Here is a 14362-nt window from a genome sequence, read left to right as displayed (position 1 = left end):
CTAGGCCGCCACGCGAGTACATTTTCATTCCTACTTTATGCAATACAAATACGAGTACTCACACAAGTGCATTTTGTAACCATGCAAATACCATGGGTTCATTTTTTTATTATCTGTTTCTGCAACTCTGTTGACCAAGCTTCAGCAGACACAAGAGTACGAGAAGAATAAGGAAAATCTTTTCAAAAAAATATATGTACGCGACTCGTAGTCATAAGGCACTCATTTTGGGTTCTTCAAAACTAAAATGATCGAATCTCCCCGAAGAAAGAGTTTGCTAATGAAACGATCTTTATTGCTTGGAGGCGTTTTAGATTCTTTCTGGCTATTTCGATCTGTCCAAACTTCTTTCACATTTTCGAGCAATAAGTTCAAATGGCGATCGAAAGCTTTAACTCTACCTAATAATTTTCTATTATTTCTGCAATTAATAAGGACTTGCGAATTTGTTTTTATTGCGCTAACCAAAACGGAGAGCGGACCATGCTCAGAATCCTCGGTAAAATCCTTAGGCATGCTTTAATTTACTTCTTCTATGTTAGCGCGTGGTGCGTGAATATTATTGAGGGTCGATCTGTTTTTTTTGTTTCTTACTATTTCGTATTCGTTCGTCAAGCGAATAAGGTTTTTTGGATGCATTTCAATTGGTCGTCGTCGACTCCGGGGATCACCAAATTTTTTTTGCGTTTTGGCGTATATCCAACATTTTTTTCCAGCATGTTTTCCATGATGGCTATTTCTTGCATTCTTGTTTTCACCCTTTCATGATTTTCTTTGACTTTCACGCATCTTACTTTTGATCAATTCGAACGCTCTTTCTCGCACGATTCAATAAGCACAAAAGTATTCATGTTCCGTAACCAGTATGACCAGGTAATATACATTTTTTAGCAGCTATAGGGAACATTAATCTTCGTTTTGAAGGATGTGCTGACGTGGAGTCCGCAGGGGCGTCTGCACCAGATCGAGTGTGCGTCTAAATTAAAAAGCATCCTTTTTGTTTTACTTTCTCCTTATCAGATGCTCTGGAAGCTGTGAAACAGGGCGGTGCCGTGGTTGGATGTAAGGTAAGTCAGTTAAAGGCATGTGTGAACGAAGAAATCTAATTTTCGTTGAAGAACGCGACAACCGTAGTGCTGGTGACCTTAAATCGAGAACTTCCGAACCAATCGAAACAACAGAAAAAGATATTCAAAATAGATAATAATATTGGTATTGCAGTTTCAGGGCTCGCATCCGACGCAGTTCTCTTGACTGAACAGTTACGTGCTGAATGCACAAAATCGAAGTTTATATATGGATCTTCTCCTCCACTTTCCCAGCTTGCAGATACTATTTCAAGAAAACTGCAGGTGAGAACTTATATATCATATGTATATAACAAGAAAGAACTTTACAAAATTTAATAGGGTCAAACACAAAGATCATCTCGACGACCATATGGTGTTGGTTTGATATTGGCCGGCTTAGATAATTCTGGGACATCTATATTTCACGTGTGTCCCTCTGGTAACTTGTACGAATATGATTGCTTTGCATTAGGTATAAAATAGCTACTTCGATTGAAAACTGAATTAAATCTGAGTTATTTTATGATAAGGCTCTCGCTCACAAGCCTCGAAAACTTATTTAGAAAAGTATATAGACACCTTGAAAGAATGCAGTCGTGTAGAGGTGCGAAATTTCAAGTTATTTATTACTAAATATGACATTCAGAATAGTTAATTAAGCATGCAATCAAAGCACTTGGAGAAGCACAACAAGCGAACGAAAATATATCTACCTCAAACTGTTCGATTGCAGTTGCATATGAAAATAAAGAATTTGCTGTTTTAGACGAATCGGAAGCTGATTATTACATGAATCTGCTTGACGAAACAAAGTAGTGAATTACTGAATGGAACCCTTTTACGAATATCTTACTTATATATCATCTTTGTCCGGGAGTTCCTGTGACTTCTCTTTATTTTCGTTCATATCTTTCTCTGCGTCTTCCTTTCCTTGCGGATTTGTGCCGACTGGCTCGGAGACATTCTTTGTAACACGAAAATCATCTTCATTCTTACCATAATCTAGATAGATTCCTCCTCTATCTTCCCCTTCTGACAAATCTGGCTCTATATTCATGTCTTGCGTTTGTGCACTCACCAAGTCTGGTGGAACTTGATAAAATGGTGCACCTGGTCTGGCAGGAAGTTTTGATAGATTCTCTAGAATACGATCACGTATGCCATCGATATATTCACGTGTATTCTGATTTTCCATATTGCTAGGGGTTATATGAAGTGTGTTTGTTGGTCCAAAATACTCACTATAATCATTAGCAGGCAGCACATCTTCTAGTTCACGGCCTAGTAAACAGCCAGTCTCGTACGTCCAGCAGCGTGCCACATTACGAATGGTGTATCCACCTCCACCAAGGACTAGTAGAGGTACATTGAACGTACTCATGTATTTCAAGCACTCCGCATGCCCTCGAATAGACAAGTTAAAACATCCTAGCCTGTCTCCCGATAGACTGTCAGCACCAGATTGGAATACAATAGCATCTGGAGCAAAAACTTCCATTATCTTTTCCATGATCGGTTTAAAGAGATGATCATAAGTTTCATCATCAATACCGTCTTTCAATGGTACGTTTACACTATAATATTTACCTTGATGTTGACCAACATCTTGTAAGTGACCAGTTCCAGGAAAATACTCACCGAATTTATGGAAAGATGCAGTCATTACACGGTCAGTTGTATAGAATGCTTCCTCAACACCATCACCATGATGGATATCAATATCGATGTAAAGAACTCGACTGTGAACCTTGAGTAGCTCAAGAATCGCTAACACGATGTCATTTACGTAACAAAATCCACTTGCTTCTGCCTTCTTTGCGTGATGTAAACCTCCTGCCCAGTTTATTACTGTATCTGCCAGCTTGTGATTTAACCTTACGGCACCACCGATAGAACCCCCCGTATATATCTGAGTGAAGTTGAAAAGGCCGTCAAAGACCGGGCAATCCTCAGCGACATTAAACCTTTTCAGTTGGCGCATATGTTCATGTTGGTTATCTGGTGTAATCATGCGTAAAAATTCAATATATTCATCGCTATGGAATTGTGTCATGTCTTCAGCATTAGCGAGCTCTGGTCTGAAAACCTGTGCAAAAGATGTCATATTCTGATGATTAAGGGAAAAAACAATACCTCCATTTCTTTATATAAGCCATAGTGCAATAGTAAGTTATGTGTCATGCGCATTCTGTGAGGTTTCATCGGATGTCCCTACATTTTCGAAGAAAGAAAGTAAGTTTATTGAAATATGGTACGAGTAGATACTGCTTTATGATATTAATAAAAAAACATTCCATGTAATCGTATACGATTGTGGAAGTTGTGATTCGGTTAAAATAAAATCGTGAGAAGTAAGTACCTGTCCATAGTAAAAGTTTCCGACTTCCGGATCATAGAAGTAAGAAATTTTCTTCTTTGAAGAAGCCATATTTGCTATCTGATTTCGAGATCGTCTCGTTTCAATCAATGATAAAGATGATGATATGTCTGTCTTCTAAATGTCACGAATACAGTAATAATCGTAAGAGAAGTTTGTGAATATTGGAGAGCCCAAATCGGACGAAAATTCTTTTCAAGTATCGCCCTCAATTCAAGACTGGCAGAAAGGCCGAGAGCCCGAATGGGCATGACCCCCTGCCTTCTTTTCGGCTCTCTCATTCTTGATTTTTTCATTTTTTTTTCATTTTTTTTGCGTCTGCTTTACAAAAATTCAGATTTTTCCAGGCTCCCCGTGTGCAACCTCCTACCCTCGTGTGCACGGAATTTACGTCAGAAGAAAAAGCGTTGCGAAGAGTCCGCAGGGAAAACCAAAGATTAATACGAGTAATAGCTGGCATATCATGGATTTGAGTGTACAATTGGGGAATCAATCATGTCCAAATTGGTTTACAGGCTTGAAGGGGTTACCTCAAAACTTTGACCTGATCATCGTTGGAGCAGGGATCTCTGGTTGCGTTTTTGCTGAACAAGCCTCTCGAAGATACAATCTGAAAAGTTTGATAATTGATAAACGAAAACATATCGGCGGTAACTGCTACGATTTCATCAACAGACATGGTATCAGGATTTCACAATATGGAGTGCACCTATTCCACACTAAGTTTTCTCGTGTTTGGAAATATGTAAACAACTTTAGCGACTGGACTCCATATGAACACAGAGTGAAGGGTAACATTAAAATAGGTGCTGGATATAGAATGGTTCCAATACCACCAAGTCAAGATACAATCAATGTACTATTCGGCGCTGATGTTAGCAACGAAATAGAAATGGAAGAATGGTTGAATTCGAGAAGAGTTCCGGCAGAGCAGCCTAAAAACGGCGAAGAAAGTGCTCTAGCTCGAAGTGGTGAAGAACTTTATAATGCTATCTTTAAACACTATACAAAAAAACAGTGGAATAAGTGGCCAAAAGAACTCGACGCAAGTGTGCTTGCTAGAATCCCTGTTCGTACTAATACTGATGATCGTTATTTCACAGACCCATTTCAAGCTTTACCAAAAGAAGGATACACAAAAATTTTTGAGAATATGGTTTTAGAAGATCCAAATATCACAATTCGTCTTTGTATAGACTACTTTGATGTCCGTGGTGATCTACCTGAGTCGAATCTTTTAGTTTTTACTGGTCCAATAGATTCTTATTATTCTTCTCTCGGTTTACCAAAGCTCGAATATAGGTCACTTAAATTTGAGGAAGAATATCATGAACCTGAGGACGGCTACTATCAAAATTGTTTACAGTTGAACTATCCGGGTGAAGAGGTAGATTATACTCGAGTAGTGGAATATAAGCACAAACCAAATCAACCTAAAGATGTTCACAGAAGAAAAGGTACTGTTATATTTAAGGAGTACAGCTGTGATGAAGGAGAACCATACTATCCAGTTCCCAATCCAGAAAACCGGAGTCTATACGGAAAGTATAAAGAGATGGCCGCGAGAGAAAGTAAAGTTTGCTTTGTAGGAAGATTAGCAAGCTACAAGTACTTCAATATGGATCAGGCATTTTTAAATGCGCTTGAAATGTTCGACGAATATTTTAGTAGAAGTTCAAGTTTTCCGACTCATCTAGGGGAAGGAGATGGTCCAAAATAGGAAAGTTTCAACCATGTGTGATTGTTATGCATTTCTGAAAGTCTGTTAGATCCTTTTTGAGGCCAGCAGATGTTTATGTACATTAATAAACTTTACATCATACTGTATGAATGACGTTTTCCTATATTTTATCTCGAACAAACTAGCATTGTTCTCGTTCAAAACAGTAATCTTATGTCATGTGTAATAGTTGAATGCCCGCATGTATTCTGTTGCCTTGGAGGTCAGGTTGTGCCGAGATTCAGACAGAACAGATGCAGCTTTTTGAGCTTCTAACAATGTACCCTCTAAGAGTTTGGGAGTATTTTCTGTTTTCGTCTGTGCTTCGTAAAAAGATATTCTATTTTCAGGAGCCCTATACTTTTTCAGGAGTGCGATGAAAGAAAGGATATTAATGCTTTTTGCGTCCATATCATATAGAGAGTCCCATGATTTTGTTTTGCATGCACTTTTCACCTTAAGGAAGGTGTAATGTCGTTCAGAAAACATATATTTATCGCAAAATTTTGTAACTAAATTCACTCGTCCTAGCAACACAAGTAAAATAATTAACTTTCTAAGGCTCACTGTCCGGACAGAAATTATACCGTCCTCAAACAGTTCCATGTAACTCTGAAGAATACCAAAATTTTGATCCTTCAATGAGTTTAAAAATTTGTTGTCACTTCCCTTCACATTCAAAGTACTCTGGGACATATTAGCCTTGAACACTGTTCCAAAATATTCATGAAATTCAGCCTTGTTTACTTCATCTCTGAACTTCTGCTTTAATGATGGTATAAGCAAGCTTCTTACATTATATCTATAGTAGAGAATATTGAAAAAAAAATTTTGCTGCAGAAAATATTCCAGGCTAGATCCAGACTTATTCAAAAGAAACTTGAAAATAGTGAAGTATTGTGCATCAATGTCCTTGGAACAAATAGCCTTACTCATGGCTTCAATCATAAATTCATCAGAAGATAAATCTACTTGTAGATGAGCTCTGTGATCTAGTTGAACAATCTGATATTTTTGACGATTTGTAATTTTGGGACGTTCGATTAAGTCACACAATAATATATCTGGAAACTTCTTCCACAGGAGGAACAACTTTTCCGAGTGCCCTTTTCCATTTGAAGGCGAACGAATCAAATCCAACAGTATTTGGCTTCTTTTAAGGGAATCACTCTCAAACATTCTCATGGCTAGTGCATGGCTTCCAAAAATTAATAATCGCCTCAACAAAAGCTGCTTACATATCAATTTATACTGTACTGCAGTAAATGGCATACCAATAGAAGGATGTCGTAAATGGTTGAGTTTACGTAACAAGGAGCAGCATTTTACCACAGCTTTTTTTACATGAAATAAATTTGTCTGACACAGCATAGTTGAACCTAGAACAGCTTTCTCAATGTATCTTTTCTGTTCATCTCGGTCAAACACAAACTGTGCCATAGCAAAATGGTCATTTATCGAGATTAAATCCTCACTTTTCTTCGTCTGAAAGGGCTTACTATCATCAGCTGATAATGTTCTTAAAAGATCATATACGAAAACCTCCGTAGTACTGGTCTCCTCAGCATAGAAATGGAGGTCACATGATCCTTGTAACGGACGGAGAAAATCATGATAATAATTAGAAATCATGCGCATACCATCACAATCCTGAAAAATAGATGTACGTCCATGTATTTCCAATATCTTACACTCATTTCCAACCAAAATAGTTTTTTCACTCCACGTAAGAGCTACGGCGGCTGATGCGACCCATGCAATTTGTATTGGGGGATCAAGAATTTTTAAATTCACTTGGTATAAAATCTTTCCTAGATTTTCGTCAAATACTGATAAAATACCATTTCTTTGATACACTGCTAAAAAATTTTGTACATGACTTAAACGAATGCTATGAATTAGTTTTCTGTGAATCTGAGTCATACAAGTTATATGTCTAAAATATGATACTCCAGAATCTGTTGCAATATACAAATCATCTTTCCCTGTACCCGTAACGCATTCTTTAATAGCTAGGCATTGTACATTTTCTTGTGTGTTTAAAGTCATTTTCACAAACTTCACAATTTTGTCCCCACAAGATACTTTCACGAGAGAACCTCGCCTTGTTGTTGCCACGAAACCTTTGTTATAGAACGCAACACCATAAATCGATAAATTCGAAAGATGTAATACTTTTCTGGGAATGTGGTGTCTTCCACTTCCATAACTGAACACTTGCCCGTTTTCAAAAACGAATAACAAGGTATCATTTTGTACCCAATCGAAAGAAAGTAAATTGAAAGAAGTTCTCCAGTAGTATCCTGATATAATTTTACCTGATCCCGAGTATACTTTGACTATATACCCGCACTTTGTTTCGTGTAAATTCCAAATCAGAACTTCTGCTATGATTCCGCTGAAATTTGCGCAAGCAATCGGGTAAAAAGATGTCTTAGAAATTTGAAGTTCCCCCGAGAAATCGTATAGATTCTCCCGAGTAATTCCTAAGTTGTTGTAGAATATGCTCGAGTATTCTTTCCGCGTTGATACACTCATTACTACAAGCTATGTCAAATATGTATTGATTTATTATTTTAGAAGTCTGCTAAAATGTTTGACGTTTAAGGTTTTTACAAGTACTGGTACTGGTACGAGTAAAAGACCGTCTCTCCTGTGTGTGCTACAGTATACGAATTGGGTCACTCCTCGTAAAAAAATAAATCGTGCGTCCAAGTCCCCAAACGATGTGTAACATGAGTCTGAAGTAGTTAAGGAAAAAGATGGGGGCACTAACTCCAATCTTTATCCAATGCATATATAATTCAATACCTATGTAATTCAATAATTCAATACCGAAGTTACCTCTCTAATCATTTAAGTCCGCACATAATCTGATATTCATGGCTGCAAGTTCTGATATCAGATATTTATAAACATACGGAACATGCACATTCACAATATTTGAAGTCGATCTACATGTTATGCAAATATCATTAGAGCATTCTTCGTTACGCAGTGCTACTTTTTGTAAGTGTGATATCATACTTCCACAGGAAGAGCATATTTTAAACGAGTGCTTATCTGAACTAGCGAGTAATCGATCTTGAATCAAATTTGCAACACCATGTGACAACAATGAGTCCCTCTCCATTTCTCCAAATCGAATCCCACCTCCCATTTTTCTACCTTTGATAGGCTGTTTTGTCAATGGATTGTTTGGACCTTCCGAACGCACTTGAAATTTGTCAGATACCATGTGTCGAAGGCGTTGGTAATATACAAGACCTATGAAAATATCGACTTCAAAAGTGCATCCAGTAAATCCATTTATCATAGTTTCAGTTCCAGTGAACTTATAACCCATATCTTTCAGCCTTTCGTAGTGATTATTCAGTGGAATTGTTAAATGCTCTTCCTTAAGGGCCTTGAATGGTGAAGCATCAACAAAATTTCCCGACAGTGCACCTTCTTTTGACGCAAGGCTTTCCATGAGCATTCCAATTGTCATACGAGATGGAAATGCATGAGGATTTATTATGATGTCTGGCTTTATACCATTTCTTTCGATGAATGGGAGATCTTCTTCTGGCCACAAATAACTCAAAACTCCTTTTTGCCCATGTCTACTGCTAAATTTATCACCAATTATTGGATTCCGGTTGAAGCGCAGAGTAACATCCAGTTTCTCATATGAACTTTGCTCTTGAGAAGCAGAAATCTTCACTCGATCAACTATGCCTTTATCCTCGCCCTTCAACATGGTCTTTTTTAACTTCCCAGAAATTCTGTTAGATACTGATATGAAGGAATCTCCCTTCTGCAATATACTTCCTGGCAATGGGGAAGCGTCGAACTTCGTCTGATTTAAGGGACCGGAAACAGTGAAAGTATCATTTTTGTCCTTCAAGGTTAGGCCTTCTGTCTTATACAACGTAGCATGAGCTAAGCCACGTTCCATTGAAAACTTGTTCATTATCATAGCATCCTCCATATCATATCCCGTATAAGATAGAACTGCAACTACTGCATTTGTTCCGAGAGGATAATTATCTATACCGTATTTATCATAAGTTTTTGTGAGTGCAATTGGTCGCTGTGGTGTATGGAGTCTATATAACTTTGAATCCGAGCGGAATGGAAAAGAATGCATCGGAACCCCCATTGTTTGCTTCCCCATCTGACATTGGTACATATTTCTTGGGCTCTGATTATAATCCGACCACGGAGTTAAACTTGCAACAGCACTGAGAAAAGAATCGGGGTATATTTCTTCGTGAGAGTATTTAAAAGACTTACAAAAGTCTCTATTTTCACCATCCTGTGTTTTAATTGACATGAAAGATTGCTCTAAGGTACCAATCAATTCCACGTTTCCTCCAGATGTCTGCAATACGGGGCGAACAAGTCGAGAAGAAGATGAGAATATATAGATTCCAGGATAAACCCCTCCCTTTCGAAAAGTAACATGAGCTATTTCTAAATCTCTTGGAATGTAAGAAGAACTGTCAACTTTTGCCCGCCGAAGAACCCTTACAGCATTTGCTGCATCTCTCTCATGTAACGATCCGATAAGTAAACCATCGAGAAGTACAGGAAGAAGACTTTCAAGATTCTCACGATTCGAGTCATTCGTGAATTCGAAATTGAGCCCTAAACTTTTCTTTACAGTCTTGCGAACTAGATCAAAATCCGTATCTCTTGTTTTGGCTACTACAATTTTGCATTCACCTGCCAAATGATTTAGAAGCCCGCATGGCGATCCATCTGGAGTATGTATTGGACATAAAAAACCCCAAGACTCTGGCAAAAGTTTGCGAATCGTAGTTGTTCGAAGTTCAGTAAAGTATGCTCCTCGATGAACAGATCGAAAATGAGACAAAAATCTCAAGTAATTTAACTTGTCTGCGACAATTGTGAAGCCGCTTGATTGACTCAAGCCAAGACCACTTTTGCTCACCAAATTTCCTGTGGCTAAAAAGTACTCAAAGTGTCGTCCTATATCATATTTTTGGATAACTTGCAGTATTGAATTTTGTATTGAATTTGGTTCCAAAGCTTCCACTTTATCAGTGTATGACACATCAAAGAGGGCTTGAAATTTCAGACGGATTTGCTCAAGCACATGTTCCATCTTTTCATAGAGTAAGCCCTGAAGTAATGAACCAGGTAACATGATTTCTTGATGGGCTAATGTATCCGGATTATCGGGCTTACATAGGCCTTGAACTAAAGCCGTTAACTTCTGCAGCATAAAAAGTAATAGATTTGCTTTTTCACTCTGCCTCTTCAAGTGAGTGAAAATATATCTTGCAATAAAAAATTCTCCTAATTCAACATCACTTACAAATTTTTGTCCGCGTAAGAGGTTTCTAAAATATTTGCCAATGTAACGAAGTGCATCCATTTTAGATAGAATGTCTGCATCAGTAGCCTCATGAAGGCAATTGATGATACAATCATTTATGAGGCAATTCTCAGAGTTACATCTATAATCTGAATTCATGAAAATTTCTTTTTCAGAAGAGTCCGTGATGGCTCGAATAATTATTCCTACAGGAATATAAAATTCCTGACGTTCTATAGTGAGACCTAATCTAGCACTCCCAGTTTTCATATAATGCAATCTTATAGTACTAGATATTTCTGTCTTATCAACACAACGAATAGAGGTAGCAAATTTGCTGAACAATGCCCCCCTTCGCAAAAAAGAACTTCGTACTAGACCTAACACATAATGCCTACGTTGCTGAATTAGAAGTCGGATGATTCGCTCAATTCCGTTTACAATAAAGTATCCACCAGATTCAGTATCTTCTTCTCCATGTTTGATAAGTCCAATTTTATCTAGTGATTCCAAGTGGCAGGCGTGACTAGCTACCATAATAGGGAAGCTGCATATTTTAATTATGTTCTTATGTACCGGATGATCACGGCAAGATCCAACTATCTTATGACAAACTGTGGACATGAGATTGCCACAATAGGTTTCCCCAGTCTCTCTGCATTCACCTGGAAATGTTCTAGGCTCAAATAGGCTTCCTTGAAAACTAGCATCCCTCCTGACTTTCTCAGGCTTTTCTAAATAGAAATTTTCGAACCATACTTGTAAATATGCACCCTTTCCATTTTCTTCATCCGACATCTTTATCTTTACATGCTGTAGTTCTGTCGACATATCACGTAACCCTTGATCTATGAACTGATCGAAAGAGTTAACATGGTCACTGACCAGCTGTTTGAGTCCTAAAAATAAATTTAGTTGTTTATAAATATACTTCCACAAGAGGTTCTTACCTGTTGTAATTTTGCTTTCCATTTTGCTTTCCATCTAGCTATCGTATAATTCTTGTGAGGAGTAGTATGACTTCAAAGTAAAGGAAGTCGTTATCGTTTTGCACTGAAGATTGCAAAAGACTTACTTCCCGTGAAGCGGCGGCGGCTGGATACCGGGAAAGAAAATTTATATTCTTTGTATGATACTATTCTATCCGCACACTGAGTGAGAAGATGTTCGGGAAAAGTAAGTGATGGGACAAGTAGAGAAGTAGAGATGAGCGCGCAAAAAATTCTCGCGTACCACTCAAGAAAGGCTATGAATTGCTGACTGAGAACAAACGGCAGATGATTCTATGGACTGTTTTCTTGTTTTTTTTTTCTGATTGGAACGTCTTGTTATATTTATGGTCACATGTACCATACAGGTACTGAAACAATTTGAGTATACATACTGTACGTACTGCTGGTAAGTCACATTCTCACATTCTTACACATGGTAAAAACTATGCATATATTAAATCGACACTTTGGAATTTCTGAATTTGAGATAGTTTGATATGTTTATCCGCGTGGTGTTCCAATAGTCGACGTGCCAATATTTTTTTTTGTATCCCCTATCCTTTCAGACTGCACCTGCCCTTACTCTCTCAGCTGTCCACGTGCCTATGATAGTTTCCTGTAACAAAAAAAATATGGCCATTCTGTTTTTTACCCGACAATTTAACTTTACGACCCCATTTTTCAACGAGTGCGAGAAAAATATTTCAATTATCTTTCACAGTCTTTGACTCTTTGTGGATTGGAGTTTTTATAAAAGATTCAACTACAAACATTATAAACATCACTCCGCACGCTTATAATTTATTCAAAAATGAATGACGCGAAGCAAACGGATTATGCTGCCGAGTTTCTCTGGCCAAGCGAGGTAAACTCTTTCCTTCTGTTCTTGTTTTACTTTTTTCTTACACACATTCAACAAAATTACCCTAGGAATATAAGAAAGAATCATTCGTACAAGCTCGCGATCAATATGATCGAATGTATAAAGAATCAATTACAGATCCTTCTGCCTTTTGGTCTGCCATCGCTTCAGAATTTTACTGGAAGAAGGAGTGGGATCCTGCAAATATAGTTCAAGGGAATTTCGACACAACGAAAGGGCCAATTTCTACCTCATTTTTTTCGGGGGCACAAACTAACATAGCTTGGAACTGTTTGGACGCACAAATCTCCAAAGGTCGAGGTGATACTGCTGCATTTGTCTGGGAAGGTAATGGGCTGGATGAGAATAAGACGATGTCCTACTCAGAAGTCTGTTCCGAGGTGAACAAACTTGCTAACTGGCTCAGAAATATTGGAGTTAAAAAAGGTGACCGCGTCATTATTTATATGCCGATGATCCCAGAATTGCCAATTTCTATGCTCGCATGCGCGAGAATCGGAGCGGTCCATGGAGTTGTCTTTGCTGGTTTCTCTGCCGAGTCTTTGGCACAACGCATAATTGATTCTGAAGCCAAAATTATTTTGACGTGCAACGCAGTTCTACGAGGCACCAAGTTACTTGATCTCAAATCTATTGTCGATAGTGCGATAGGATTAGGTGGGGACGGATGTAGGATCACGCATTGTTTGTGCGTCGCAAATGAACGAGCGGTACCATTTTCGGAGTCAAATTTTATTCTAGAGCGGGATTTCTGGTGGAAGGAAACTGTCGAGAAAATGAGTTCGACGTGTGAGACTGAGTGGGTTGACGCAGAAGATGCCCTTTTCATGCTGTACACATCCGGCTCCACTGGAAAACCGAAGGGTGTAGTCCATACAACGGGCGGCTATATGGTTTATGCTGCTACGACCACAAAATATGTATTCGATTTAAAACCTGGAGATTTATTTTGGTGTACAGCTGACTGCGGATGGATAACCGGACATACATATGTAACATACGGTCCGCTTCTCAATGGTGCAACGTCCCTAGTTTTTGAAGGAGTTCCGAATTATCCCGACCCAGGGCGTTGTTGGGAAATAGTGGATAAATTTGGGGTTCAAGTTTTCTATACAGCACCAACCCTGATACGATCTCTTCAACGAGAAGGTGATGACTACGTTAAAAAGTACTCTCGATCGAGCCTTCGCTTACTCGGGACTGTAGGAGAGCCGATAAATCCAGAAGCATGGAAATGGTATCATAAAGTTGTTGGAAACGGTAAGTGTCCTATAGTTGATACCTGGTGGCAAACTGAAACAGGAGGGCATCTTATTACCCCATTACCTGCAGCTTTTCCTTCAAAACCGGGCTCTGCGGCTTTGCCTTTTTTTGGTGTCGAACCTGTAATTTTGAATGAGCAGGGAAAAGAACTTTTAGGAGAATGCGAAGGACTCCTTTGTATCAAATCTCCGTGGCCGTCCATGATGCGAACGATATATGGCGACCATCCTCGTTACGAAACTGCATATTTTAAGCCTTTCCCTGGTTATTATTTCACGGGTGACGGAGCGCGAAGAGATAAAGATGGTTATTATTGGATTACAGGACGTGTTGATGATGTCATTAATGTTTCCGGTCACAGAATAGGTTCTGCTGAGGTTGAAAGTGCCCTGGTTTCACATTCTCTATGTACGGAAGCTGCAGTGGTAGGAATCGAGCACGCCATAAAGGGACAGGGGATTTACGCATATGTTACAATACTTGATGGTGTTGAGTATACTATGGAGCTTAAAAAAGAACTTATAGCATGTGTACGAAGCACGATAGGTCCGTTTGCAGCCCCTGACACAATACATTGGGCACCTAGCTTGCCTAAAACTCGAAGCGGTAAAATACTTAGAAGGATTCTACGCAAAATTGCGTGCAAAGATGATTCTTTGGGTGATATATCCACGCTAGCAGATAAAGGTGTTGTTGAGGAACTTGTACGTTTGCGTGATGTTTGAAGCATG

General features: G+C 38.6%; 7 protein-coding genes across 7 annotated transcripts; 3 read left to right on the top strand and 4 right to left on the bottom strand.

Annotated features, from left to right (window-relative positions):
• Positions 1 to 222: 222 nt before the first annotated feature.
• Positions 223 to 516, bottom strand: Bathy14g03380 (Small nuclear ribonucleoprotein Sm D2; the record flags this gene model as incomplete). Its single annotated transcript, XM_007509184.1, has 1 exon — positions 223 to 516. The coding sequence occupies one exon, from the start codon at positions 514 to 516 to the stop codon at positions 223 to 225; it is 294 nt and encodes a 97-aa protein (XP_007509246.1).
• A 333-nt stretch (positions 517 to 849) lies between these two features.
• On the top strand, positions 850 to 1725 carry Bathy14g03370 (Proteasome subunit alpha type-1; the record flags this gene model as incomplete). The annotated part of the gene is made up of 6 exons (XM_007508953.1): positions 850 to 873; positions 925 to 970; positions 1021 to 1088; positions 1119 to 1352; positions 1410 to 1542; positions 1601 to 1725. The coding sequence occupies 6 exons, from the start codon at positions 850 to 852 to the stop codon at positions 1723 to 1725; spliced, it is 630 nt and encodes a 209-aa protein (XP_007509015.1).
• Positions 1726 to 1923: 198 nt separating this feature from the next.
• Bathy14g03360 (histone deacetylase 1) lies at positions 1924 to 3498 on the bottom strand (the record flags this gene model as incomplete). Its single annotated transcript, XM_007509125.1, has 3 exons — positions 1924 to 3148; positions 3199 to 3281; positions 3430 to 3498. The coding sequence occupies 3 exons, from the start codon at positions 3496 to 3498 to the stop codon at positions 1924 to 1926; spliced, it is 1377 nt and encodes a 458-aa protein (XP_007509187.1).
• A 412-nt stretch (positions 3499 to 3910) lies between these two features.
• Bathy14g03350 (UDP-galactopyranose mutase) lies at positions 3911 to 5167 on the top strand (the record flags this gene model as incomplete). The annotated part of the gene is made up of 1 exon (XM_007509197.1): positions 3911 to 5167. One exon carries the CDS (start codon positions 3911 to 3913, stop codon positions 5165 to 5167), a length of 1257 nt encoding a protein of 418 aa, XP_007509259.1.
• A 177-nt stretch (positions 5168 to 5344) lies between these two features.
• Bathy14g03340 (predicted protein) lies at positions 5345 to 7705 on the bottom strand (the record flags this gene model as incomplete). The annotated part of the gene is made up of 1 exon (XM_007509281.1): positions 5345 to 7705. The coding sequence occupies one exon, from the start codon at positions 7703 to 7705 to the stop codon at positions 5345 to 5347; it is 2361 nt and encodes a 786-aa protein (XP_007509343.1).
• A 310-nt stretch (positions 7706 to 8015) lies between these two features.
• On the bottom strand, positions 8016 to 11465 carry RPB2 (RNA Polymerase subunit 2; the record flags this gene model as incomplete). The annotated part of the gene is made up of 1 exon (XM_007509291.1): positions 8016 to 11465. One exon carries the CDS (start codon positions 11463 to 11465, stop codon positions 8016 to 8018), a length of 3450 nt encoding a protein of 1149 aa, XP_007509353.1.
• A 998-nt stretch (positions 11466 to 12463) lies between these two features.
• On the top strand, positions 12464 to 14356 carry Bathy14g03320 (acetyl-CoA synthetase; the record flags this gene model as incomplete). Its single annotated transcript, XM_007508955.1, has 1 exon — positions 12464 to 14356. One exon carries the CDS (start codon positions 12464 to 12466, stop codon positions 14354 to 14356), a length of 1893 nt encoding a protein of 630 aa, XP_007509017.1.
• Between the last annotated feature and the right edge of the window lie 6 nt (positions 14357 to 14362).

The sequence above is a fragment of the Bathycoccus prasinos genome, assembly GCF_002220235.1.
Source record: "Bathycoccus prasinos genomic : Chromosome_14".
NCBI classification, from domain to species: Eukaryota; Viridiplantae; Chlorophyta; class Mamiellophyceae; order Mamiellales; family Bathycoccaceae; genus Bathycoccus; species Bathycoccus prasinos.
This window is presented reverse-complemented; position numbering and strand designations above follow the sequence as displayed.